Source organism: Leuresthes tenuis, unplaced genomic scaffold, assembly GCF_036924035.1.
Source record: "Leuresthes tenuis unplaced genomic scaffold, fLeuTen1.0.hap1 SCAF_9, whole genome shotgun sequence".
NCBI lineage: Eukaryota > Metazoa > Chordata > Actinopteri > Atheriniformes > Atherinopsidae > Leuresthes > Leuresthes tenuis.
In genome coordinates this window covers 7104868-7130917 of record NW_027325363.1, presented here as the reverse complement: position 1 = coordinate 7130917, position 26050 = coordinate 7104868, and the positions used below count along the sequence as shown (strand labels likewise).

Genomic DNA, 26050 nt, shown 5'->3' with positions numbered 1-26050 from the left:
TTGGCTTGTTGGGACCATCAGTTTGATGTGTGTGAATGGAGAAGTTGGGCAGATGGTTGAGGGTCGGGTAGCCGACGCAGAGGAACGACTGAGGCTACGGAAAGAATGTTAAGACTGCCAGAAGCTTCAAGCTGACGGCCATGACATTATATTAGATCCTGTAACTCCACATGCTTAAGCCTGACAGGAATACCTCGTGTTACGGTTTCTTTAGAGCGCTGCTGAAGCTGATTACGGTTATGTGACACCATTATGTTTTGATGGCACGTCGTGGCGGCTGGAGTCCTCCATCATATGCACGGTTCATGATGCTAAAAGTGTCTCTAATGTCCAAACATGCTCATAGTCATATTTTCGTATTTCTGATGTTGCACAGTCTGTGTGCAGACAGCTACTGTGAGCAGAGGATACCGTAAATCAGTTAGAAACTCTTCTTCCTTCAAAAACTTAGTCTCACAGACAACAAAAGGACAAACAGTTTTTATTATTTTTCTCTTGAATTTTGATGTATTTAGATACCTTCATGTGTTCCAGGATCAAAGCCAGGGACATCATTCTATTAACAACTAAATGCTTGACATAAACCGAGAGCAAATTCTTTTTCTCTGTTTCAGACTCTGACAGAGACCAAGATGACCGCCATGATTTCAACCAGACCAGAGATCCAGCCGTAAGTAAACACAGCCTTCTTTTCACTCACACCGATACACAAACTGTAATTCTTCTGGCACCAAAGTTGTCTCTTTGAGACAGAGGTCTGCTGTTTGTCAATACTTGGCCCTTGTTTGAAATTGGCACTAAATGTAGGTTATTTTCTTTCGAGGAAAGATTTCTTTTTAGATATTTTTTTTTAAAGAAGAAACCATATTTTTGCCTGGGAGTTTTGTCTCTTACCCTTTTGTTGTGTTATTTTTTATGCATGTAAAAGGAAGTTATTCTAATTACAATATAGTCTCACTAAAGTTTGTGAACAGCTGTAAAAATAATCTAATGAATGGTGTCCTGGGGTGGGAATTTCTCTTATTGCATGTGAGGAAAATGAAATAACTTCACATTTGAAAGCTGCATTTCATGAAACTGTCATGAATAAATTATTCATACAGGCTGTAACACTAATGGGTTGTAATGTAAATAATAACTCAACTTATCACAACAGTCTTACTGTTGTAAGCACGGAGCTCACAATGAATACCAGGAATATGTTGCTGTTGCCAGGTAAAGTGGTAAAGTGTTGGGACAAAAGTTGTGAACTGCTGTATCTCAGCCCCCCCCCGCTCTAAGGCAGTTTTCAGAATGTGCAGAACAAAAATCATCGTACTTCAAAACAGAGAATAGGAGAAGCATGACAAGCCTCCACAGTTGTTAGAGAGGCTCAGAGTACAACAAACCTGCTGCCTGTACATTTTATTTAATTTATGCAAACAATGTTTACTGTTGGCTCCATCCTCAAAATGTAGATCATGTGTTCGAACACTGGACCGGGGGGGATTCTTCTTATTTTCCTCTGTTGAGCTGTTTCTCTGGTGCAGCAGAGAGTTGAAATGCCAAAACAGTGTTATATGTTTAAATCAACTGAGAATATTCACATCATGGTCCACACTGAAAGCTGCTGTTGCATAAACCATCTCACCTTCTGCTTTGCGGGCAGGTAAAAGACAAGAGGCGGTCACCCCCCTCTGCCAGATCCCCCTCCACCCCGCAACACAACCCTCACTACAGCGGCGCCACAGACGAACAGGAGAGTCCGGAGAGAGTGGTGAGTGTGCACAGCTCTGCCTCCAATAAAACCACTTGTGGGAAGCATTACGATGAGGTACCTAAGAACACGTGAACCTCCGAGGATGTTGGTGTCTGGATGAAAGTGTTTAGATACACGGATCTATCGGTGTTGACAGCAGAGCAGGAACACAATGACGGCTCATAATGGTTAATACAATGACTAATAATAATGATAACAGTCATTTTAATAATGATGCTATTAGCAATGTTAACAACAATAACAATGATACGTGTAAGCTGCAATGAATTTAAAAACAATTACGCTGCTGCAGTGTGGATATTTTACCTGATTGTGTTGTCAATTCTTTCAACTCTTTCCCTCCTTTATTTGGTTACATTAGTTGTGGCAAAACAGAGAGCAATGTCACCAGTTCCTGACTCATTAGGCTGGCCTTCATCAGGCAGCTCCTGCTGTCATGCAGAAAAGTCTCCTTCATGTCATTAACGTTACACGATGATACCAGTAACTTTCAGTTTGTTTTGTGGCGTTTCCAACCGCCATTAAAGCCTCACAATGCTTTCCTTCATGTTGTTTATTTTCTGGCTTTATTCCTCTGCACTTTCATCAACTTCAGCGTCTCACTCACCAACTCCTTCTCCTGCCGATTGGTTGGGATTTTTGACCTTGAGCCTCACAAATTATGCCTTTGAGCTGTTCACACATAGCAGCCAATAACCACCAATCAATAACATGACTGATATGTCTGCAGTGTGAGAATCAGGCTTGAAATATTGAGGTTTTTCAAACTCGGCTTTTCATCGGTTTATTTTGACTTGTTTGGCTGGACTTTCCAGTCAAGTTTCTTCATATTCTGCTGATGATATCTTTTAAAAAATAATCCTTAAATTTACAATCTCACACTTTCCCTTTAAAGTACCTGCATAACTCTCTGTCATCAGAGGGTGATGATGGATTTCTCTGAAATAAAAACTTGCTTTTGCTGCACTAGTAGAGATACAGTTTTAAGTTAAATTTTTTTTAAATGTTCACCACATTCATACGGAATCTGTCCAACAAATATGACATCAAGAAGGTTAGCTTATAATAGCTTTGTTTTAGAGCAACTTGAATAAGATGAAATTAGCTGCTTTTTATTCATTTATCTATTCATTAAGATGCTGGCATACAGATTTTGATCATTAGAGAGTATGATAGTTCTTCATGCTAAGCTATCCATGCTAAGCTTTTTCTCTTTTTTTGACTGATTTCACGTATTAGCCTTCCGGTTTAGTAAATAGCAGACTACAAAAGTCAGATAATTAGTTCAGTTTAAAGAGCATATGAAGTCATTGTTTGCAATATTTGGACCATTTTTGGAAGAAAAGTCCCTAAAAAACTGACTTCACAACTCTTGACGTATTCATAAAAAGCTGGAAATGAACAGCAAGTGTTATTCGGATATATCAGAAGTGCTGGGATTATGATTGACTGCCTGACCCCACAGATACCAAGCCTGGGCAAATTGCATCACAATAGTCCTTGTCTGATCTGCTGAGGTGATTGTCCACCACATAAACAAGCTTTCATTTCTCCCAGCTCAGCAGAAATGCCAGTCGTGGTCTTTTCATGCAGCAGCAGGTGACCGACAGCTGCTCAATGCAGTCCACAACAAAAAAAATCTGAATGTGGCAGAACTGAAACGATTCACACGTTTTGGGACTGTTGTAAACACTTTTGCCCTCATTCATGGGCCTAAAAAGTCTAACAGCAGCTCCCCAAATGGATTTTGTGAATGTGATAAGATAGTGAGCCCTGGTTGATTTAAAGGTGGATTTTGCACCACTGATCTTCAGATATTATCACACCAAGGGGCATACTTTTACCAAGCAATGAGGTGTATGATTCCCTGTAAATCTATTTTTGTTTTTTTTACAGCAAACTGAATGACAATGATAGCATGTCGGCTTTGTGGAATATAAAAAATTATAGCTATAACATAAGCTGCTGCCAAAATATAACTATACAAACTTTTTATTTACCAGCCTATAGGAAAAGTTGTGTTTTTTGCATCAGATTTTAGTATGCATTGCCCAAACTGTGTCTACAGTTGAAAAAAGCACCAGTATTAACTCTTGTTTTGGCTCTTTTAAAAAATAAAAATAAAAAAAAGGTTTATTTGTGGGAGGGAGAGGTGGTGAAGGTCATGTTTACTTGTCAGGAGCTGCTGCCATTGTTGTAACTATTGTGTTTTCACAAACCATTCAAGCTCATCTCTGCACTCTATTGTCAGCCAGTTGTTTTATATACCACTGCCAGCACCGCTACTGCTTCCTCTTCTTCTTCTGTTGATTCCAGGGCAGATTAGACGCTGTGGTGACTCACGTCTCATCTAGTGGTATAAAATGGTATTACACGCAGTCCGTCCCCAAAGGCTCTTAGTTGTATATTTCAGCTGTATAACACAAAGACATTTTTTTATATAAAATCATAGGGATTGCTATTCTAATTCTGGTGATGCTTCAGACGTTATTTGCACCTTTAAACAGTATCTATGATGCTACCAGGTTGTAACGGGGTTAGCTGGATATCTGCTGAAGAAACACAAGCTCAGAGGGGAAAAACAAATCCAACACAATAGAATTACTTTGATAGGACATTACCAGTTTGATCATGTTAATAATGAAGATAAATATTTTGTATGTAATACGCAGTTAAAGATTTAAATAATTACATCAGAACACAGTCTTCCAACAAACTCAGTGCTGTATCTCACTATTTTAGAGAGAATGATCCAGATCTGCTCTGCTTTGAGATCTTTAACCAACATGTTTTATAAGACCCAGACAGATAGTTTATACCTAATCTAGCTGACACCCAAGAAGCACCAAAAACATATCCCTGCAATGGCTCTATCTTTTGTCTTTGTACACTGGGTCTGCATTCATCCATTATTTTCCTGCTCAGCCACTCTGTTTCTCTCAGGAACATACTGCCAAACAGTCCAGACTGATTTAATTTCTTGCTCCGCAGTGGTGGAGTGATCTACCAAATGCTATCAGAGCTGGAGTGTCCCTCTTGACCTTCAAGGCTCTCTTGAAGACTAATCTTTTCTGAGAACACCTCCTCAACTAACACCTCTAACACCCTAACGCACACTTAGTTACACTTTTGCACCTCTTTGTACAGGTTCACCTTCCCCTCTTGTACTCTGTCATTTAAATAGATTAAACTGATTTAGCTCTCATCGTATAGAGCACGGTTTCTAACTGCATTGATGCTTGAATGTTATTCCTCACTTATAAGTCGCCTTAATTAAAAGTGTCTGCTAAAAAAACTAAAAATATACGTAACATTTTACTGAAAGACGTTACATAACTTGTCATTTTTGCCACTTTTACCATGATTTTTTTTTTTATAATTGCAATCCTCTTAAAAATAAATGGTTTGACAGAGTTTGAGTTCTTCTGGCATCTTAATGCCCTCCTGTATTCCAGATCATCTCACAACGTGCGTTGTTGTCTTCAGGTGCAGAAGGAGAAGCTCCATGCAGAGCTGAAGCGGGTGTTGAGTCAGAAGAGAAGTCATCAAAGAGAGGCGACCTGCCAACTTGCACAACCAGAGATGGACTCAACAGATGACCAGACAGTAAGCAGGAGCCCAATTCATGCCGTTAATGTGATTAATCAGGCTAAAAGCAATTATAAAACCATGAATCTGTGATATAACAGGGTATGACAGAAGTTGCATACATGAAATCATCTTGTACTCGATGCAGCTGAAAATGTATTTTTTCCACAAGTCGTATACAAGTATTTTCTGTGGTCGCTGGAAAAGTGCAAGTCATTCAAGAATAGAGTGACCTTTTCTCCTTGACAGCTTAATGGATAAAATGGATTCAGAAGTAGAGTGAAAAAACAGCTATACAATACATTTTGCACTTACTCAGGCAAGTAGAACAAGACATAAAATGGTACTAATGCTGTTGTGGTTTGAGAAAAGTGAAATATGAGGCAGGAAAACTATCTACAGTCTTTGAGCTGGATTGGATTGTCCACTCCAGCTGAGTTATAGCAACACCAGGGAGCGGTGGACCTTACAGCTATGTGCTTCTGAGTCATCTTGAAGCACACTGACCTTAGTTTTGTAGATTATAGGGACTGAAACTGCCCCCAAGCATCCGGGGATCCAGTTCACAACATTATTTTCCAGCCCGGCATGACTGTGTTTCCATGTCAAGCACCAACAACAAGACAGCAAAACACTTTCTCCATGAATCAAATTAAAAAAAGACACATTTACCATGACAAATTAATTTATTGCTACAGTTATTTATCAACTGTAGCAACAAATAAACTGCTACAGTTTATTTATTTGAGGCCAATATCAAACTAATAAAAATTAATACAGAGAGAAAAAAACAAAACTATCAAATGTTCTTGTATGTGAGGATATTGAGAGTTTCCTGTTTGTGTCTTTGTACCACAGAGTGTGGAGGAGGTCTCTAAGTTAGTGGAAATTGTCGTGGAGACGGAGGCTGAGGCTGGAGCCAGCGGCTACAGTGTGACAGGTGGAGGGGAGCGAGGGATTTTTGTAAAAGATGTCCTCAAAGACTCTCCAGCTGCTAAACACCTCAGTCTACAGCAAGGTACCCACACTCACCTCTGAATCACTGCGGAAGCACTTCCAACAATCAATTCAAAATCACAACAGTGAACTTAACTGCATTAGTGCAGAGATTAGGGAAATATGGGGGCTGCAGCACCCCCTAAAGGCAGGGTAATGTTCCTGTAAGACAAGTTAAAACGTGGCTCTTCATTAAATGTTTGAAATCTAGTTTTTCTGCCATTCTTCAGAATCATTTTTTATTCAATTTCAGAACTTTTCAGTTTATTTTCAGTGTAGCCTATCTGATGCACAGGACATATTCAAGGGGATGAATGAACTACCTTTATGATGGTAACAATTAGAGGACTTGTTGGTCCATTATTATGATGGATTAGAACCATAAACCCAGGCCCAAATGTAAGTCTTAGTCCAGTCAGCCAAATTATATTGAGAATCAAACTCTTTGCATTCAATTTTACTGATAACAGTCCAAACCCCTATGAATATTTAATTTGTTGATTTATTTGCCCAATTAGTACCATACAAATGGCAAAGTGTAGCTTTAAGAACGGCTGTCCTTAATTTTCTAAACGCAGTTTGAATGTTACTTATTTAACAACATATAGAAATATGTTCACTTCTTTCCCTATATACATCACGAGAGAGCCATTTCTTGGAGTCTTACATATGTAATTATCTAATGATTAATGTGCTACTGCATACTGTATCAGGTCGTATATATTTGAAAAGTGCAAGTTTAGGTTGATTTTTACAGGGTTTATGACTTCACACCTTCATTTTCACTGTCTTCTGTGTGAAGGTGATCAGCTTTTGAGTGCTAAGGTCTACTTTGACAATGTGAAGTATGAAGACGCTCTGAAGATCCTTCAGTGTGCAGAGCCATATAAGGTCAGCTTCCAGCTGATGAGGTCCATCCCTGGAGCCGAGGTCAGCGTGCGGCCCAGAGTTCCCAGTGTGGAGGTCAAAGGTCCCAAAGCAAAGATGGCCAAGATGGTAATCAATTATTTTCTGTACTAATTATTATACCTAAAAAGAAAGATTGTTTGATGGCTTGTATGTATGGCTGTGGTGTAAAGAAGCAAAGTCCTGGGCACTTTTTAAAGGAACATAGATAGATAGAATTAGTTCCAATTCAAATTTCAGTATAAAGTTCATCACGTTGTTGCCTCTAAGCTGTCCACCACTCTGTCCCACCCCCTTATGGTTTGAGAAAAAGCAGATGCTTCACCCTTGCACTTTGGTGAGCTCAGTCACATCCGCACATCGCTTTTTGGTCATAAGAAGTCTTTAAACTTCTCAACAAATAGCTCTGAATGAACAGCAGCAAAGTCGGACATAATAGGACACATACTGCCTTGCTTACAGGTTCTAAATAGTTGTGATGAGCAAAATGAGACCAGACAAAAACTGCCAAGGTTGAATTTTGCTCTCAGTCCAACCCTGCCAACATCTTTTAAAGTCTTTGATTTATTTAAATGTTGCAAACTCCATCTGTAGTCCTTACTGTGCATGTGTGTTCCAGAGTGTGAAGGGCACCAAGCCATTTAAGACCCAGAAGAGAAGAGGTGGTCGTTTTGGTCTGAAGAGGCTGAAAGAAAAGCGCAGAGAGGAGCTGGTGATCGAGGGGACGCCCCCCAGGCTGGAGGGAGGAGACGTGGAATTTTCACTCCCCAAATTCAAACAGAGAAAGAGTGCGAAGGCAGAAGCAGAGGGCGTTGAAGGAACAGCAGCTGAGAAAAAGACAAAGAGGAAGATCAGGTGAGTCCTGATTGTGATCTCTGAAGGGATCTAAATTAAACTAAATTCCAACTGTATTCCAAAGAAATCAAATTACCATCTTACGAAAAGAGCATTTTTTAAAGAGCATTTAACAAAACACAACATTTCCTATATAACTGTTCCAGGTTTCCCCGCATGAAAACAAAGAGTTACGCTGGAGCAGTGACGGGGGGAAAAGTGGAAACAGGGCGACTAGAGGGACATCTGGATATCTCTCCATCTGAAATACCTGAAGCTAAAGTGAAATCCAAAGGAAAGGGACACAAGTTTGGGATCACATTTCCTAAGGCCAAACACTCAATGTCAGGATCTGCCTCGGAAACTGGATCCATGGAGCTGAAGCCTCCAGGAGTAAACATCCAACCACCATCAGTGGAGTTTAGTTTATCAGGTGATAAAGATGCAAATGTGGAAAAGAGGGGGTCGAAGTTTAACACCCCTGACGTGGAGTTTGCACTCCCTTCAGGAAAAGCCGAGGCATCTTTTCCCAGCATGAAGGGAGCAGCGCAAGTCAAAGCTCCAAAGGTGAAGATAAAAGGAGCTGATTCTGCTGAAGGGAAAGTCAATGTAGATGTAGGCAAGGGAGATGCAAAGCTCAGAATGCCAAAACTGAAACTACCAAAAGTTAGACTTTCACGTCATTCAGATGAGATTGATGGGGACATCAAGATAAAAGCTGAGGGGATGAAAGTGCCTCATGTTGACATAGAAACTCCTAAAGCAGGAGTGAAAGGAGATGGAAAGTTTAGTCCTCCTGAAGCACACATCACCAAACCAAAAATGGAAGGCCATCTCTCAGGAAAAGCTGTTCCTATTCAAATTCCATCAGTCGATATTTCATTACCACAAATAAAGGGAAAGCCTGACACAGATGCTTCACCCCCAGAGTATGAAGGAGCAGTGAAGATAGGAGTCAACAAACCTGCCATCGACCTCACTGTGCTTGATGTTGATTTCAACACAGGACAGAGAATTCCTGATGAGGTGGAGGGCACTTTTAAAGGACCCAAAATCTCCATGCCAAAGGTTGATATCTCCTTACCAAAGATGGAAACTACTAATGTGAATATTGAATGTCTGGAAGAGGGAGGGAAATTTAGCCCACCTTCTGTTGACATCTCTCTCCCAAAGGTGAAATCAGAGGGTGGAGATGTAGATATGGACTATTATGTTGGGGGAGATGGAAAGTTCAAAATGCCCAATTTTGATATAACTCTCCCGAAAATAAAGTCATCTGAGGGAGAAGTGGGAGGAACTTTCAAGTTGCCCAAAGTAGACCTGACCCTTCCTAAAGGCGGAGCAGGAATAACTGATAAGGAAGGAGGAGGAAAATTTCAGTTGCCACCATTTGACATGTCCCACCCAAAAATAAAGACAGGAGAAGTGGAAGTTGACACCAAAGGCCTTGAAGTGAAAGGTGGTACATTTGAAATGCCAGAACTTGACATTTCTCTCCCTAAAAGCAAAATGGAGGGAGACACTAAAATAGAGGTCCATCCTGGGAAGGATGGCAAATTCAAAATGCCTGCTTTTGATGTATCTCTGCCAAAGGGTCACATAGAAGGCCCTAAGCTTGAGGGTGGAGGTCAAATCCAGATGCCATCTGCTGATATATCCCTGCTGAAAGGAAAGACGCAAGGTGACATTGAAATAGAGGGTCCATCTGCAAAAGGAGGGAAGTTCAAAATGCCTTCACTCAATGTCAGACTCCCTAAGATAGGTACATCCCGAGCTGAAGTTGACCTGCAAGGAGCTGAGATTAAAGGAGAGAACATCCAGGTACCATCAGCAGACATTTCTTTACCGACACCCCAGGGTGAGATTGACATTGGGGGGAAAGTAAAAGATGGCAAATTTAACATGCCCTCTGTAGACATTTCCCTCCCAAAAATGAAGCTTCCTGAAGGAGACGTAAAGCTCGAAGGCCCTGAGCTTCCAGACATTGACCTTTCACTTTCCGGTTCAAAACATGAGGGTAACGTGGAACTTGATGCCAATGGTGGTGGCAAATTTAAGATGCCAACTTTTGACATCTCACTTCCAAAAGGGAAAACCAAAGGAGGAGATGTGGATATAAAAGGGCCTGAAGTCAAAGGGGGAGCTAAATTCAACATGCCATCACTTGATATCTCTCTTCCTCCAATGAAATCATATGATGGAGAGGTAAAGATTGAAGGTCCTGAAGCTAAAGGAGGAAAGTTCCAAATGCCTTCTTTAGATGTGTCGCTGCCACATGTCAGTGGACATGGAGGGGATATTGACATTAAAGGTCCTGAATTTAAGGTTAAATCACCTGAGGTGGATGTGGACATGAAAGGGAGTGAGATTAAAGGAGGGAAAATGAACATCCCCTCAATGGATATCACTCTTCCTCAAGGAAAAGTTGAGGGTAAGATAGATGTTGAAGCACCCTCAGGCAAAGGAGGGAAGTTAAAGATGCCTTCATTTGACGCATCCCTTCCAAAGATAAAGATGCCAGAGGGAAATATTGGAAGTGGGGGACCTTCAGTTGACGTCTCTCTTCCAAAGGGAAAAGCAGAGGTTGGCATAAAAACTAAAAGTAAAGGAGGACACTTTCACATACCCACAATTGATGTTTCTCTCTTGAAAATTAAATCAAAGAGAGGTGACATCAATGTTGAAGGGCCAGAAATGAAAGGTGGGAAAATAAAACCAACAACTATTGACATCTCACCTCCGCAAGGTGACATTACACTTGACAGTGAAGTAAAAGGAGGTGAATTTAATCTTCCATCTGTAGACATCAACTTACCGAGAATGAAACTCCCAGAAGGAGATGAGAATTTTCAAGGTCCAAAAGTCAAAGGCGGGAAATTCGAAATGCCAAGAATCGACCTCTCGTTTCCCAAAGGAAAAGCACAGGGAGACATTGATATTGACATTCACTCTGGAAAAGATGGGAATATTGAAATGACACCCAGTCATGCTGGACTTCCTAAAGGACATATTAGAGCTGGCATAGATGTTGAAGGAACTGAGGGAAAAACAGGAAAAATGAAATTGCCCAAATTTGATATTCATCTTCCAAAACTGAACATGCCAGAGGGCGACATCAAATTGGAAGGACCAGAGATTAAAGGAGGTATGGAAATGCCATCTGTTGACATTTCACCTCCAAAAGGAAAAATAGAGGGCGAAATTAAATCTCCCAAGGTAGATGTCAGCCTCAAGGGACCAGATGTTAAAGGAGGACTTATTAATATGCCAGATGTTGACGTTTCACTTCCAAAAGCAACAGGTGGTGTTGGCATCAATGTTGAAGGTCCTAAAGGGAAAGGTGAAAAGATGAAGATGCCGAAATTTGACATTTCATTGCCAAAGGTTAACTTTCCCGAGAGTGATGTCAAATTTAAAGGGCCTGACATAAAGAGTAGAAAGATTGAGTTGCCAGACATCGATCTTTCAGTCCCAAAAGGAAAAGCAGAGGGAGAGATTGACATTGATATACATGGTAATAAAGGGGGAAAGTTTCATATGCCTTCTGTTGATTTCTCTTTGCCTAAAATGAAATATAAGGGACCAGAGGTCAACATAGAAGGTCCTGTACTTGGAGAAGGGGAAATGAACACGCCAGACATTGACCTCTCACTTCCCAAAGGAAAAGCGGAGGTTGACCTGAGAGTTGAAGGTTCTGAGGTAAAAGGAGGAAAATTCAAAATGCCCAAATTTGACATTTCCCTTCCAAAAGCAAACCTGCCAGAGGGCGATGTAGAAACACCAGATGTTGATATTTCACTACCAAAAGGAAAATTAAAGGGAAGTGTTGATGTTGAGGGGAGTATGGCTAAAGGGGGAAAGTTTCATGTGCCCTCTATTGACATCTCTCTCCCGAAAGTGAAAGTAAAGAGAACTGATGTTGACATTGAAGGGCCTGAAGTTAAGGGAAGCATTGCACCTCCAGAGGGAAAAGCTGAAGGTGGAATAAGTATTGCAGGCCCCGATCTAGAGGGAGGGAAGTTTCACTTACCAAAATTTGATGTGTCATTGCCCAAAGTGAATCTTCCAGAGGGTGATGTTAAAGTGAAAGGTCCAGACTTCAAAGGAGGGAAGATTGAGATGCCAGATATTGACATATCCCTTCCCAAAGGAAAAGCAGGAGGAGATATTAAAATTGGAGGACATGGTGGCAAAGGAGGCAAGTTCCATATGCCCACTTTTGACATTACACTTCCTAAAATGAAATCTAAAGGACCAGAGATAAATGTTGAGGGTCCTGAGGTTAAAGGTGGAGAGCTAAACATGCAATCCCTCAATGTTTCCTTGCCCAAAATAAAATCTCCTGATGTAGACGTCAGTCTTCAGGGTCCTGATCTCGAGGGAACAAAGATCAAAATGCCAGATGCAGATATTTCTCTCCCCAAAGGAAAAGTTGAGACTGACTTTGATGTTGAGGGCCCTGAAATGAAGGGCGGCAGGTTTAAAATGCCTAAATTTGATGTTACTTTACCAAAAGTGAGTCTCCCAAAGGTTGATGCCAATGTGAAAGCACCTGAAGTAAAAGGAAAAATTGAAATGCCAACTGCTGATATTTCCCTCCCGAAAGGAAAGACAAGTGTGGATATTGATGTGGACACTGGTAAAGGAAGCAAGTTTCACATGCCCTCACTTGATATATCTCTTCCTAAAATCAAAGCAAAGGGAGTTGATGTTGACATTCAAGGACCTGAATTTAGGGGTGATGTGTCACTCCCTAAAGTGAAGTCTCCAGAGGTCGATATCAGCCTCAAGGGTCCTGAGATTTCAGGGGGGAATGTTGAGCTGCCAAATGTTGATATTTCCCTCTCCAAAGGAAAAGTTGAGGGTGACGTTGATGTTGAGGGCCCTGAGATGAAGGGCGGTAAGTTTAAAATGCCTAAATTTGGTTTTACTTTGCCAAAAGTGAGTATCCCAGAAGGTGATGTCAAAATCAAAGGCACAGACATAGAAACAGGGAAGATTGAGATGCCAGATGTTGATTTTTCTCTCAAAAAAGGAAAGGCAGAGGGTGACGTTGAAATTAAAGGACATGCTGAGCAAGGGGGCAAGTTCAGTATACCAACAATTGACATTTCTCTTCCTAAAATTAAAGCCAAGGGATCAGATCTAAATATTGAAGGTCCTGAACTTAAGGGTGGCAACATCAACATGCCTGACATTGACCTCTCACTTCCTAAAGGAAAGGTTGATGCTGACCTCAGCGTTGAAGGTCCAGAGGTAAAAGGAGGAAAATTCAAAATGCCCAACATTGATGTATCTCTTCCAAAGATGAGTCTTCCAGACAGTGATGTCAAAGTCGAAGGACCTGATGTTAAAGGACAAATTGAAATACCAACCACTGAGATCTCCCTCCCTAAAGGAAAAGTAAAGGGAGATGTTAATATTAAGGGACACGGTGGTAAACACGGCAAGTTTCACATGCCCTCAATCAATATCTCCCTTCCTAAAATGAAAGGGAGGGGAGCTAATGTTGACATTGAAGGACCTGAAGTTAAGGGTGACATTTCCCTTCCAAAAGGAAAATTCGAGGGTGACATTAATGTTGAGGAACCCAGAGTAAAAGGGGGTACACTTAAGATGCCTACAATTGATGTCTCATTGCCCAAAGTGAATCTTCCAGAGGGTGATGTTAAAGTGAAAGGTCCAGACTTCAAAGGAGGGAAGATTGAGATGCCAGATATTGACATATCCCTTCCCAAAGGAAAAGCAGGAGGAGATACTAAAATTGGAGGACATGGTGGCAAAGGAGGCAAGTTCCATATGCCCACTTTTGACATTACACTTCCTAAAATGAAAGCTAAAGGACCAGAGATAAATGTTGAGGGTCCTGAGGTTAAAGGTGGAGAGCTAAACATGCAATCCCTCGATGTTTCCCTGCCCAAAACTAAATCTCCTGATGTAGACGTCAGTCTTCAGGGTCCTGATATCAAGGGAGCAAAGATCAACATGCCAGCTATGGATATTTCCCTCCCGAAAGGAAAAATTGAGGGTGACTTTGATGTTGAGGGCCCTGAAATGAAGGGTGGCAGGTTTAAAATGCCTAAATTTGATGTTACTTTACCAAAAGTGAGTCTCCCAAAGTTTGATGCCGATGTGAAAGCACCTGAAGTCAAAGGAAAAATTGAAATGCCAACTGCTGATATTTCCCTCCCGAAAGGAAAGACAAGTGTGGATATTGATGTGGACACTGGTAAAGGAAGCAAGTTTCAAATGCCCTCACTTGATATATCTCTTCCTAAAATCAAAGCAAAGGGAGTTGATGTTGACATTCAAGGACCTGAATTTAGGGGTGATGTGTCACTCCCTAAAATGAAGTCTCCAGAGGTCGATATCAGCCTCAAGGGTCCTGAGATTTCAGGGGGGAATGTTGAGCTGCCAAATGTTGATATTTCCCTCCCGAAAGGAAAAATTGAGGGTGACTTTGATGTTGAGGGCCCTGAAATGAAGGGTGGCAGGTTTAAAATGCCTAAATTTGATGTTACTTTACCAAAAGTTGGTCTCCCAAAGTTTGATGCCGATGTGAAAGCACCTGAAGTCAAAGGAAAAATTGAAATGCCAACTGCTGATATTTCCCTCCCGAAAGGAAAGACAAGTGTGGACATTGATGTGGACACTGGTAAAGGAAGCAAGTTTCACATGCCCTCACTTGACATATCTCTTCCTAAAACCAAAGCAAAGGGAGTTGATGTTGATATTCAAGGACTTGAATTTAGGGGTGATGTGTCACTCCCTAAAATGAAGTCTCCAGAGGTCGATATCAGCCTCAAGGGTCCTGAGATTTCAGGGGGGAATGTTGAGCTACCAACTGCTGATATTTCCCTCTCCAAAGGAAAAGTTGAGGGTGACTTTGATGTTGAAGGCCCTGAAATGAAGGGCGGCAGGTTTAAAATGCCTAAATTTGATGTTACTTTACCAAAAGTGAGTCTCCCAAAAGTTGATGCCAATGTGAAAGCACCTGAAGTAAAAGGAAAAATTGAAATGCCAACTGCTGATTTTTCCCTCCCGAAAGGAAAGACAAGTGTGGATATTGATGTGGACACTGGTAAAGGAAGCAAGTTTCACATGCCCTCACTTGATATATCTCTTCCTAAAATCAAAGCAAAAGGAGTTGATGTTGATATTCAAAGACCTGAATTCAGGGGTGATGTGTCACTCCCTAAAATGAAGTCTCCAGAGGTCGATATCAGCCTCAAGGGTCCTGAGATTTCAGAGGGGAATGTTGAGCTACCAACTGCTGATATTTCCCTCCCCAAAGGAAAAGTTGAGGGTGACTTTGATGTTGAAGGCCCTGAAATGAAGGGCGGCAGGTTTAAAATGCCTAAATTTGATGTTACTTTACCAAAAGTGAGTCTCCCAAAAGTTGATGCCAATGTGAAAGCACCTGAAGTAAAAGGAAAAATTGAAATGCCAACTGCTGATTTTTCCCTCCCGAAAGGAAAGACAAGTGTGGATATTGATGTGGACACTGGTAAAGGAAGCAAGTTTCACATGCCCTCACTTGATATATCTCTTCCTAAAACCAAAGCAAAGAGAGTTGATGTTGACATTCAAGGACCTGAATTTAGGGGTGATGTGTCACTCCCTAAAGTGAAGTCTCCAGAGGTTGATATCAGCCTCAAGGGTCCTGACATTTCAGGGGGGAATGTTGAGCTGCCAACTGCTGATATTTCCCTCCCCAAAGGAAAAATTGAGGGTGACTTTGATGTTGAGGGCCCTGAAATGAAGGGTGGCAGGTTTAAAATGCCTAAATTTGATGTTACTTTACCAAAGGTTGGTCTCCCAAAGTTTGATGCCGATGTGAAAGCACCTGAAGTCAAAGGAAAAATTGAAATGCCAACTGCTGATATTTCCCTCCCGAAAGGAAAGACAAGTGTGGACATTGATGTGGACACTGGTAAAGGAAGCAAGTTTCACATGCCCTCACTTGACATATCTCTTCCTAAAATCAAAGCAAAGGGAGTTGATGTTGATATTCAAGGACCTGAATTCAGGGGTGATGTGTCACTCCCTAAAGTGAAGTCTCCAGAGGTCGATATCAGCCTCAAGGGTCCTGAGATTTCAGGGGGGAATGTTGAGCTGCCAACTGCTGATATTTCCCTCCCCAAAGGAAAAGTTGAGGGTGACTTTGATGTTGAGGGCCCTGAGATGAAGGGTGGCAAGTTTAAAATGCCTAAATTTGGAGTTACTTTGCCAAAAGTGAGTCTCCCAGAAGGGGATGTCAAAATCAAAGGCCCAGACACCCAGGCTGGGAAGATTGAGATGCCAGATGTTGATATTTCACTTCCAAAAGGAAAACCAAAAGTAGACATTGAGGTTGAAGGGCTTAATGGGAAAGGAAGCAAGTTCCATATGCCCTTCATCTCTCTACCTAAGATGAAAGCAAAGGGACCACAAGTCAAAGTAGAAGGTCCTGAATTTAGCGGTGGAAAAATAAACATGCCTGATATTGATGTTTCACTTCCAGGAGGAAAAGCAGCAGATATTAAGGACCCAGAGGTAAAGGGGGGCAAATTTAAAATGCCCAGAGTTGGTATCTCTCTTCCAAAAATGAACCTGCCAGAAGGGGACATCACAGTGGAAGGACCAGAGATAAAGGGAGGAAAGATTACAGTGCCAGATGTTGACATGTCACTTCCACAGGGAAAAGTAAAGGGAGATGTTGATATTAAAGTGTCATCCGGAAAGGGAAAGTTTGAAGTGCCAAAAAGTGGAGGACTTCACATGCCAATTGTTGACTTAAATCTTCCCAAATTTGATCTGGACCTGAAAAATAAGGGCCCCAAAGTGGAGACTAGTGGCCTTGATGCATCAGGGGATTTGGAAATGTCAGGTCTCAAAGGAGATATCAAACCAGCTAAGTTAAAGGTGAAGAGTCCAGACATAGATACAGGTGGTGTAGAAGGTCCAGGTGCATCCCTCAAATTTCCCACAGTCAAACTACCAACAGTTGACATCTCAGCTCCAAAGGTGGATCTAGACTTCAGCCTCACCAAACCTAAAGGTGACGATGTGGAAGTTGAACTGCTGAAAGCAGAGGGAGGCAGGCCTTATTCAGGGGGCAGCTTTGATCTACCTGACATCTCCCTCAAAGTCCCTAGTTTCACACTCCCCAGGTTTGGTGGAAAGTCAAAGAGCGGTGATTTGGAATTATCAGGACCCAAGGGGGACGTTTCCCTCAGTCCACCACATGTGGAAGGAGAGATTAGGGCGCCATCAGTAGAGTTTGATGGAGATGGAAAAGTCAAGATGAAGAAACCTAAAATCAAAATGCCTTCATTTGGAATATCCAGAAAAGATGCAGATGTATCCGTGTCTTGTCCTGATGTTGATGTGAAAACTAAAAAGGGGAAAATAGACATTCCTAAAGTGGATGTCAGTGCCGGGAGCACTGAAGACAAGACAAAATACAAAATGAGATTCCCCAAGTTCAAGCTATCGTCACCAAAAGTTCAGCTTCCCGAGGGAGAGATTGACTCTAAAGTGGAAGCAAATGTAGAGGGAAAAGGGGGCTTCCATGCATCTGATGTCACTGTGAAACTACCAAAATTCACCATGCCAGGATTTGGCTCTAAAGAAAAAGATTTTACTAATCCAAGTGGTGAACTTGAAGGTAAGGCCAAGATCAAAATGCCATCTGTTGAGCTGTCTTTACCAGCAGCTAAAACACCAGAGACTGAGGTTCTTCTCCCCAAAGCAGAAGTTGATGTTTCAGAGGCAGATATCAAAAGCTACGAAGGAAACCTAAAAATTCCTAAGATTCCAACATTTGATGTTTCCATCCCCAAAATTGACCTGGATGTGTCCCTTCCAAAAGGAAAGTCCCAAAAGCCTGAAGGACCAGATGTGGAGCTAAAAGGAGGTAAAGGAAAAGTAAAAATGCCTCAAATAACAATGCCAACAATTGATTTGTCCCTTCCCAAAGCAAAATCTGGAGATCTTCATGCACCAGATGTTGAAACAAATGTTGATGAAGGTAGATTTAGAATGCCTTATGTCAAAATGCCAAATGTTGATATAACCTTACCGAAAGCAAAAACTGATACTCCAGATATTGACATAGAAGGAGGGGGAGGCAGATTCAAAATACCTGGTATCAAAATGCCAACCATTGACATATCTAAAGGAAAGACTGAGAAATTAGAAGGACCAGATGTTGAAATTGAAAGCGGAGGAAAATTAAAGATACCACATATCAAAATGCCACATGTTGACATCAATCTTCCAAAAATGAAAACCACAGAGGTTGATAGACCAGGTTTAGAGGCAAATGTTGATGACAGAAGAGCAAAGTTTACAATGCCCCATTTAAGTATGCCTTCTGTTGACATTTCACTGCCAAAAGCAAAGATTGAAGCACCAGAAGTTGAAATCGAGGGTAATACAGAGCGAAAGTTCAAAATGCCCAATATTGACTTATCTCTGCCTAAAGGAAAGATAGAAGGTCCAGAGGTGGATATCAAAGGGGAAGGTGGTAAATTCAAGATGTCACATGTGAGCATGCCCTCTGCTGATATTTCACTTCCTAAAGGAAAAATTGAAGGTCCAGATGTTGAAATGAAGGGAGATGTGGAAGGAAAATTCAAAATGCCTCATGTGAAAATGCCAAATGTTGACTTCTCTATGCCTAAAGGAAAAGATGGTCCAGGGGTGGAGGTTAAAGGAGAAGGCGGGAAATTTAAGATGCCACACATGAGTATGCCTTCAGTTGATATTCAATTACAAAAAGGAAAAATTGAAGGTCCGGAGGTAGAGATGGGACATGCAGATGGGAAATTTAAAATGCCTTGTATGAAAATGCCAGATGTTGACATCTCTCTACCCAAAGGAAAATCTGGGAAATTTGAAGTACCAGAACTGGAGATTGAGGGAAAGGACGGCAAATCAAAACTGCCACAAATGACATTGCCCTCAGTAAACATTTCATTGCCTAAAGGAAAGCCTGAAGGTCCCAACCCTGACATTAAATTTGATGGAGGAATGTTCAAGATGCCAAAAGTTGATATATCTCTTCCAAAAGGAAAAGCTTCAGTTGAAGGTCCAGAAGTGGCTATAAAGGATGATGAAGGACGGCTCAAAATGCCAAATGTTGACATATCTGTCCATAAAGGAAAAGCAACCTTTGACACACCTGAAGAGAAAATGGGGGCAGAGGGAGGAAACATCAAACTCCCACATATGAAGATGCCAAAAGTTGATATTTCACTGCCTAAAGGTAAAAGTGAAGCTAATAAAGTACTTGATATAGGGATGGGAGTCACTGGTCCAGATATTAAACTTGTAACGGGAGAAATATCAATGCCAGAGGCTAAATCATCTGGAGGTGAAAAGAACTTACCAATCATTGAAGCAGAAGGCAAAATTAAAGTGCCACAAGGAGTCAGATCAGATCTGGACACAGGGAGTCATGCTGAAGTAGATTTGCATGTTAAAGGTGGGCACAAAAGTCTGACACTGAAAATGCCAACAATAGATATCAAAGGTCCAACAGGAGACCTTGAGCTTGTAGGACTTCACAGAAGAGAGGGCAAGAAGGACAAGACTAAAGTTGAAGCACTGGACTTGGAGTTGAACACATCAGGAACTAGCAGCAAAGTAAAGGGTCTCAAAGTCAAAGGACCAAAATTCAAGATTGGAAACACAAAAAAGAAAACTGGTGGCAATGCATCAGCAGAAATCACACCATGCAGTGACGATGAATTAGGTGGACAATTCCAACACAATGGACATACAGGGGATAAGGATCGCATTGACATCTCAGCACCTGCAGTGACTCTACCAAGTGCTGATCTGAAAACTGGAACGGGGGCAGATGGAGGCAACTCATCTTACAGCACAGAGATCAAAGTCCCTCAGATACCAGACATAGACTTAGACGAAGATGATCAAACAGAAAAGGGCAAGAAAATCAAAATCCCTAAGTTTGGTGTCCCATTACCCTCCATCTCCTTCCCCGAGAGACAGATGAATATCTATGGGCAAGAAATACAGTATGAGGGCCCTAAGATGCCCAAAGTAAAGAAAGCGGTTTTTGTCCTGGTAAATCCTCCTGAAACAGATGAACTTGCTGCAAGCAAGACGAAAGCTAAGGCTGAGACTGGGGATGTCAAAGTGAAGGTGCCCAAAATCAAAATGAAGCCAAGCTTTGGGAAGTCCAGAGAAAAATCATCAGCCGTGAGTGCCGAAAGAGGAGATGAAGAGGAGAAGTCAAAGGGAGGGAAGATGAAGGTGCCCAAAGTTTCATTTTCTTCCAGCAAATCGGCATCAGTTGATGTGACTTCCAAGGGAGACAGTCCAAGTCCGAGTCTCAATGGAGAAAAAGATGCAAGTCCTCACAAAGGCTCCAAGGATGATAAAGGGACATTCAGTGGTAAAATCAAACTGCCAAAGGTGGAGTTCACCAGTCCATACAGCAAGACGGCTGCAGGGGAGGAGAGCACAGAAACGACTGTGAAACTTGGAAAGGATTCATCACCAAGAGGAGGCAAAGTGGCAGTTACGGTTTCCACACCAGAGTCCTTGGAGGATGTGGTGTCATCTCATGCCAGAACAGAAATGCTGGACAGGGACAGCTCAGAGTCTCCTGATGGTTTCAGCTCGGAGTTCAGTTCAACCAAGGTTCATGTTTGGAGTGAGATGGAGAGCAAAAGCAGGGAGACTGAAGAAAGAGAGTCTTCCACCTGGTTCAAAGTCCCAAAGTTCTCACTGAAACCACACTCCTCAGGTAACAAGATATTTATCATTCATTGTATGATAGAATTATACCTTTAATGCATTATCAACTTATTAACATATCTGCTCTTGTTTTGTCTTTGCTACATCAGACTAAGTTCCATTTCCCTCTTGATTTCTTCTCTTATCATCTACACCTCTATTTGTTTCCTTTCCTTCTCTTGTCTTCCCTTCCTTTTCCTCTCCTCATACCCACAGGCTTCCTCCAGATAACCCCAGAGGGCTCTCCTCAGGCCCAGCGGAGGGGCGAGGTGGGAGGCGGAGCCGATGTGTCGGGCTCTTTCTGCCTCCACGCTTCAGGGCTTGACTATGCCACCCAGCAAATGTCGGAAGAGCGCCAAGTTTCTTCCACAGAGGAGGGAACTGTCACCATGGTGACCAAGACCACCAGAGTCACCAGACATCTTGTTACCAGTGAAACGCGAGCAGGCGAATTATCAACAACCACAACAACAGCCCGCCAGGTGTCGGACTTCAAACACTGAGACTGCTGTAGTGATATCTTATATGTCCTCCGATTTCTTTGTTGTTTACTTTTTAATTCTGGTGAGGTTGCGGTGGCCTTCTGAACTCAGCCTGTAATGTGGCGGCCCTCTAATTAATGAAAGTCTATATTCTCTTCAAATAGGTTAGATGTGAATGTGATTAAATACAGTGACAGCTTATCAACCAGCATTATTGTCATTATTACAGCAAGTAATATAGAGTAATATATATCCTTTTTTTTTTATTCTACATGTGACGTTTTTTTGTTACGATTCTTTGAGTTTTGTTAGTTTGGTCTGAATTATTTATCCAGTTTTGTTTGGTTTTTAGGAATTTCACTCGGAATGTAAACGGGTCAGATTGCTTGGTTATTTATTGTCATTTGTGTATTCAAGATGCGCTGGAGTTAGTCATTTAATCACATCACCATCACGGATTAGGTCCTGATATTATGGCTAGTTAATTATAATCCATTTCTGTGAAACTATATTACAGGCCAGGGTCGTGTTTATGTAAATAAATCTATATTGCAGCTTTTCTGAAGCAGTTTCCCTTCAATCCTAAATGTAATTATTTTCATATTCACCTGAGTTTGGAGGAGAAAAAGTGGGGTTTTTTTTAACCGATTCTGTTTGTCTAGTAGGAAAAGTGTGAGCTTTTTCCCAGAGTCAGTCACCGAGACTAACACTTTCTGCTGTGGGGATCAAACTTGTGACCTTCCGGTTGCGGATTGCTCTCGAACATTTAGGCCAAGCTGCTGCTAATCCATTTTATATTCATGTTCTTACTGTACACTGCCTAAAAAGTGCACTGCTGTATATTTTCTGATTGGGGCTCCAAGATACGCCTGATGTGCTGATTATACTCTAAACTCGATCATGAATTGTGTTGAGTTTCAAGGCGTCAACGAGCGAGCCGGTGAGAATTTGGGGGATTAAAATCAGAACATTGAAATGATGAAAATGCCGATCTTATGCTTAAGTGCCAAATAATGTTACTATGAGGCTGCTGCAGTGAGATTAGTTAAGGAGTGGCTAGCCTTGATTAATGTTACGAAATGTGTCCTCTGTCCATCAAGACCGAGACACGATTTATTTGAATTAAAATGTCTTTAATAATCTGATGTTGCTGTTTAATTTTCAGCTTGTTTGAATTCTAGTCTCCAAATAATGTTGGATTATTAAAGGCATTTTAGTGCTCCGTATCTTTTCATTTCCCAGCTCTTAAAGTGGAATTTGCTCGGAAATGGAAGGAGAAAAGCCCAGTGCTGCCATTTAGACATGTATTTTTGTCTTTAATTGGGCAATTTTCAAGTTTCATTCTCAAATGCAATACTCACCATTTGAGGAACAAAGAACAGCTTGTCATGTAATTGGCTAGAAATGAAAAATATCCTTATTAGGTTATTTTTTTTCTACAAAAGGTTGAACAACATTTGGGAATGAACGCCCTCAATTTAGATTTTTTACTTGGTTTACTTGGTTTGTAAATTGAATGAATTTGTGTGATTAAAATGCATGAAAAAGGCCAGAAAAACACCCTCCCAGGTTGGTTTTGTTTATCATTTATAACACTATGCCTGTTTTGCAGGTGAGAAATAGACCTTTAAAAAGCTAGGGCATGAGTAGTGACATGTCAAGGTAACACACACTGAGTGGTATCTACTGTATGTTTATAGAGATTTTTACCTTTCTGGTTTAATAAAGCCTTTATTTTAGATTTTGAGGCTTTCAGTGCCAAAATGTTATCATCAGAGCTGCTTTTGAAACAATATAAAATGTTACATAAATAAAATAATATTCACACAAGTGCTTTTTTCCTGTTTGTTTTGTTCTGATCAGTACAAAGACTGAATTACTCATAAAAGCTGACAGTCAGTGTTGAGTGTTGAAGTTTCTGCTACAGATTTCAGATGAGGAATAGAGCCAGCTCACCAGAAAACATGCAACAGGAGCGGCAAACCTGTCAGAGGGGCTCATCAGCGTGATATGTTCAGAATCCAGTAAGGAAGCTTTCAGGCTTGGTGTCAGCTTTAACCTTCACATTGGATGCACATTGAACCCATCCATCTAGAGCCCTGCGCGGGACTGTTTTCTTCATCCCGCTCCCGCTGAATTTCTGACCATTACCGCCCGCTCCTGCAATGTGTATGACCACTCCCGCCCGCATCCGCAAAACTTTGAGAATTTATGCCCGCACAATAATAGAAATGCATTAATTTTGTGTCCCTGGACGTCTGGGTTTCTCTGTTAAAGCTGCTGCCCCCGCGACCCGACCCTCGGATAAGCGGCAGATGATGGATGATTTTGTGTCTTCTCCCGTCCCGCAGGAGAAGACACGTCATTTTATAGGCTATTAATAAAACGATTAATTTCGACAATTGAGAAACTTCTCCAAATGTCAGACTTGCCTTGCTTTGTCTTTGTGCTGTAAAGACCTTCTTTGAGCTTTCTTTCCACATCATTTATTGACATCCAGTCGCTAGGCTACATCCCGATTTTTTTTTAGCCGCCCGCTCCCGCCCGCAGCAAATTTCATACCACCTGCTCCCGCGAGATTTGAGTTGGGTCCCGCGGGACCAACGGGAGCCAATGATGGCTAGGAAAGGTACACCCTAGACAGGTCCTCAGTCCATCACAGGGCCACACATAGACAAACGACTACACACTCACTCCTAGGGACAATTTAGAGACTCCAATTAACCTAACATGCATGTTTTTGGTCGGTGGGAGGAAGCCGGAGTACCCAGAGAGAACCCACGTATACACGGGGAGAACATGCAAACTCCACACAGAAAGGCCCCAGGTGGGGATCGAACCTGGAACCCTCTTGTGAGGCAACAGTGCTAACACCATGCAGCCGCTGCACATTGAAATATGAGGTATAAAGAAGTGAACCTTGTGGGTGTGGAGGTTGCATGGCATCCCCTGCAACGCAGCGGTGTTGATTCCAACAGCCCTAGCTGTGACACAAATATTAACCTATATAAGCCGTGAGCATGAAGATCAGCATTCAATCAACGTATGAAAGCTTCTCCAGAGCCTATGTGTTGTTAACTTTTGGAGGATTGCACTTCTGTCCCTCTGAACCATCTGTGGGGGCTGAAAACGACACAACCAGGTATGTGCACTAAGCTGTGATTCGGGTCTAACTCTAACCATTCCAGTGTGAGAGAACAGTAGACAAGAAAAGAATTGTATGTGAGAAAGTAGAAAAGTCCAATTACTGTGGGAAATGTGAGCAAGTCTTGTATCAAGTGATTTTGTACCTTAAGCCATTCCCTCCTTCCTTCTTTTAAGCACTAGGAAACAGCTTTTAGCTTGCAAGAAGTAGATAGTGGATGTCATCATGAAGCAAAAAGTACAGTATGGATAGTTAGGCTGTCAACATGCTAAAAAATCAAATCGTATTTCTGTAGTAAACAAAGCGGAAAACTAAGCCATTGTATAATTTTTCTGCTGTTTTTATGACTCTAATCTTTTACTCTGTGGAGGTATTTATTGTTCTGTAATAAAAATTAAGTTGCAATATAAAATCACACTAAATACAAACATTTGCAGCAACATTACAACAAGAGAAGATGGCAGAGATGTCTCCAGATTCTGTAAACCTTTTGATGATGGTATGTACTGTAGTCGATGGAATAATCAAAGTCTTAACAATCTAACAGTGAGGACCAATATTCTGTAATTGCTCTGCAATATGTAGATGCAATTTTTTTGCAGATTTGTCCGCCTCGGCACATCTTTATTTCTGAGAGACTCTGGCTCTCTATGGCTCTCTTTAAAAACCCAAACATGTTGCTGATCTGTTGCCAGTTAACCAAATTATTTGCAACATGCCCCTCTTTTTCCAGCCTTGTGTTACCCCTGTCCCAACTTTTTTGAGACATGTTGTTGTCATGAAATTCAAGATGAGCTCATATTTCCAATGAATATGTGACATGTTTTCCACGTTCCACGTCAAAAACACATGAATTGGGATTATTAAAACCTCAAGAGAGAAGCCCTTTGGAGCACATAGTGTGCTAAGCAGTACACATGGGTCTATGACGTCTTTCCATTGTGTGTGTTTGTGATTTCCAATATTCATCAGCTATGATGACGTTATGAAACGTAAACCCTCTGATGTGTGTGTGGGGGTAGAGAAATAGCTCTGTATGAGGGGCAGACAGTGCCACAGATAGGAGAGGAGGGAGGCAAGTACGCACACATGCTGCAGTGCATATATATGTATATATGGACGGAGATGCTCTGTCTACATTGCTGTTCTCTACAGGCCTGAAACCTCTCAGCCACATCATCACAAAAGCGGCCGATACCAGTTTCAAAGTGTAGCAATCATCAGCCACCTCCACGCCACAGATGGCCTTAAGCTGTATCCCAGGACTCAGTGAGACACTGACTCCCCATCACCAGGCTATTCGGACAACAAAAATGCTGCTGAATGGCATCAAAGAGAGGCAAACGATCCCAGCTGACAACACAGCAGACATTCAGAAAATGTACATATGCCGTGGGGTCTCTCAGACAAACAGTAAGTACCGTAAACTCCGGACTATAAGCCGCTACTTTTTTCCCGGCTTTTTTTCTGTTTTTTCATGCCGTCAAAGACATTTTACCTCGTAACATGAGACCAATAAAATTAACAAATAGTTCACAGTGCTCCAATGAAATTGTACGATAATTCAAACACACATACACTGCTAAATTA

The 26050-nt window shown here is 41.6% G+C and overlaps 1 protein-coding gene across 1 annotated transcript; it reads left to right on the top strand.

Moving 5' to 3' along the window:
- The first annotated feature begins 618 nt into the window (after positions 1-618).
- Positions 619-22873, top strand: prx (periaxin). Its single transcript, XM_072392094.1, has 10 exons — positions 619-670; positions 1649-1756; positions 5246-5365; positions 6206-6365; positions 7146-7339; positions 7869-8104; positions 8251-14716; positions 14963-15142; positions 15389-20843; positions 21050-22873. The coding sequence occupies exons 3-10, from the start codon at positions 5342-5344 to the stop codon at positions 21334-21336; spliced, it is 13002 nt and encodes a 4333-aa protein (XP_072248195.1). The 5' UTR covers positions 619-670; positions 1649-1756; positions 5246-5341; the 3' UTR covers positions 21337-22873.
- The last annotated feature ends 3177 nt before the right edge of the window (positions 22874-26050 follow it).

Excerpts from the sequence above, each read along its gene's own strand:
- prx (XM_072392094.1), top strand. The coding sequence starts at position 5,342 with ATGGACTCAACAGATGACCAGACA. Across the intron at positions 6,366-7,145 it reads ACACCTCAGTCTACAGCAAG|GTGATCAGCTTTTGAGTGCT; the intron begins GTACCCACACTC and ends TTCTGTGTGAAG. Across the intron at positions 15,143-15,388 it reads TCCCGAAAGGAAAGACAAGT|GGTGACTTTGATGTTGAAGG; the intron begins GTGGATATTGAT and ends GGAAAAGTTGAG.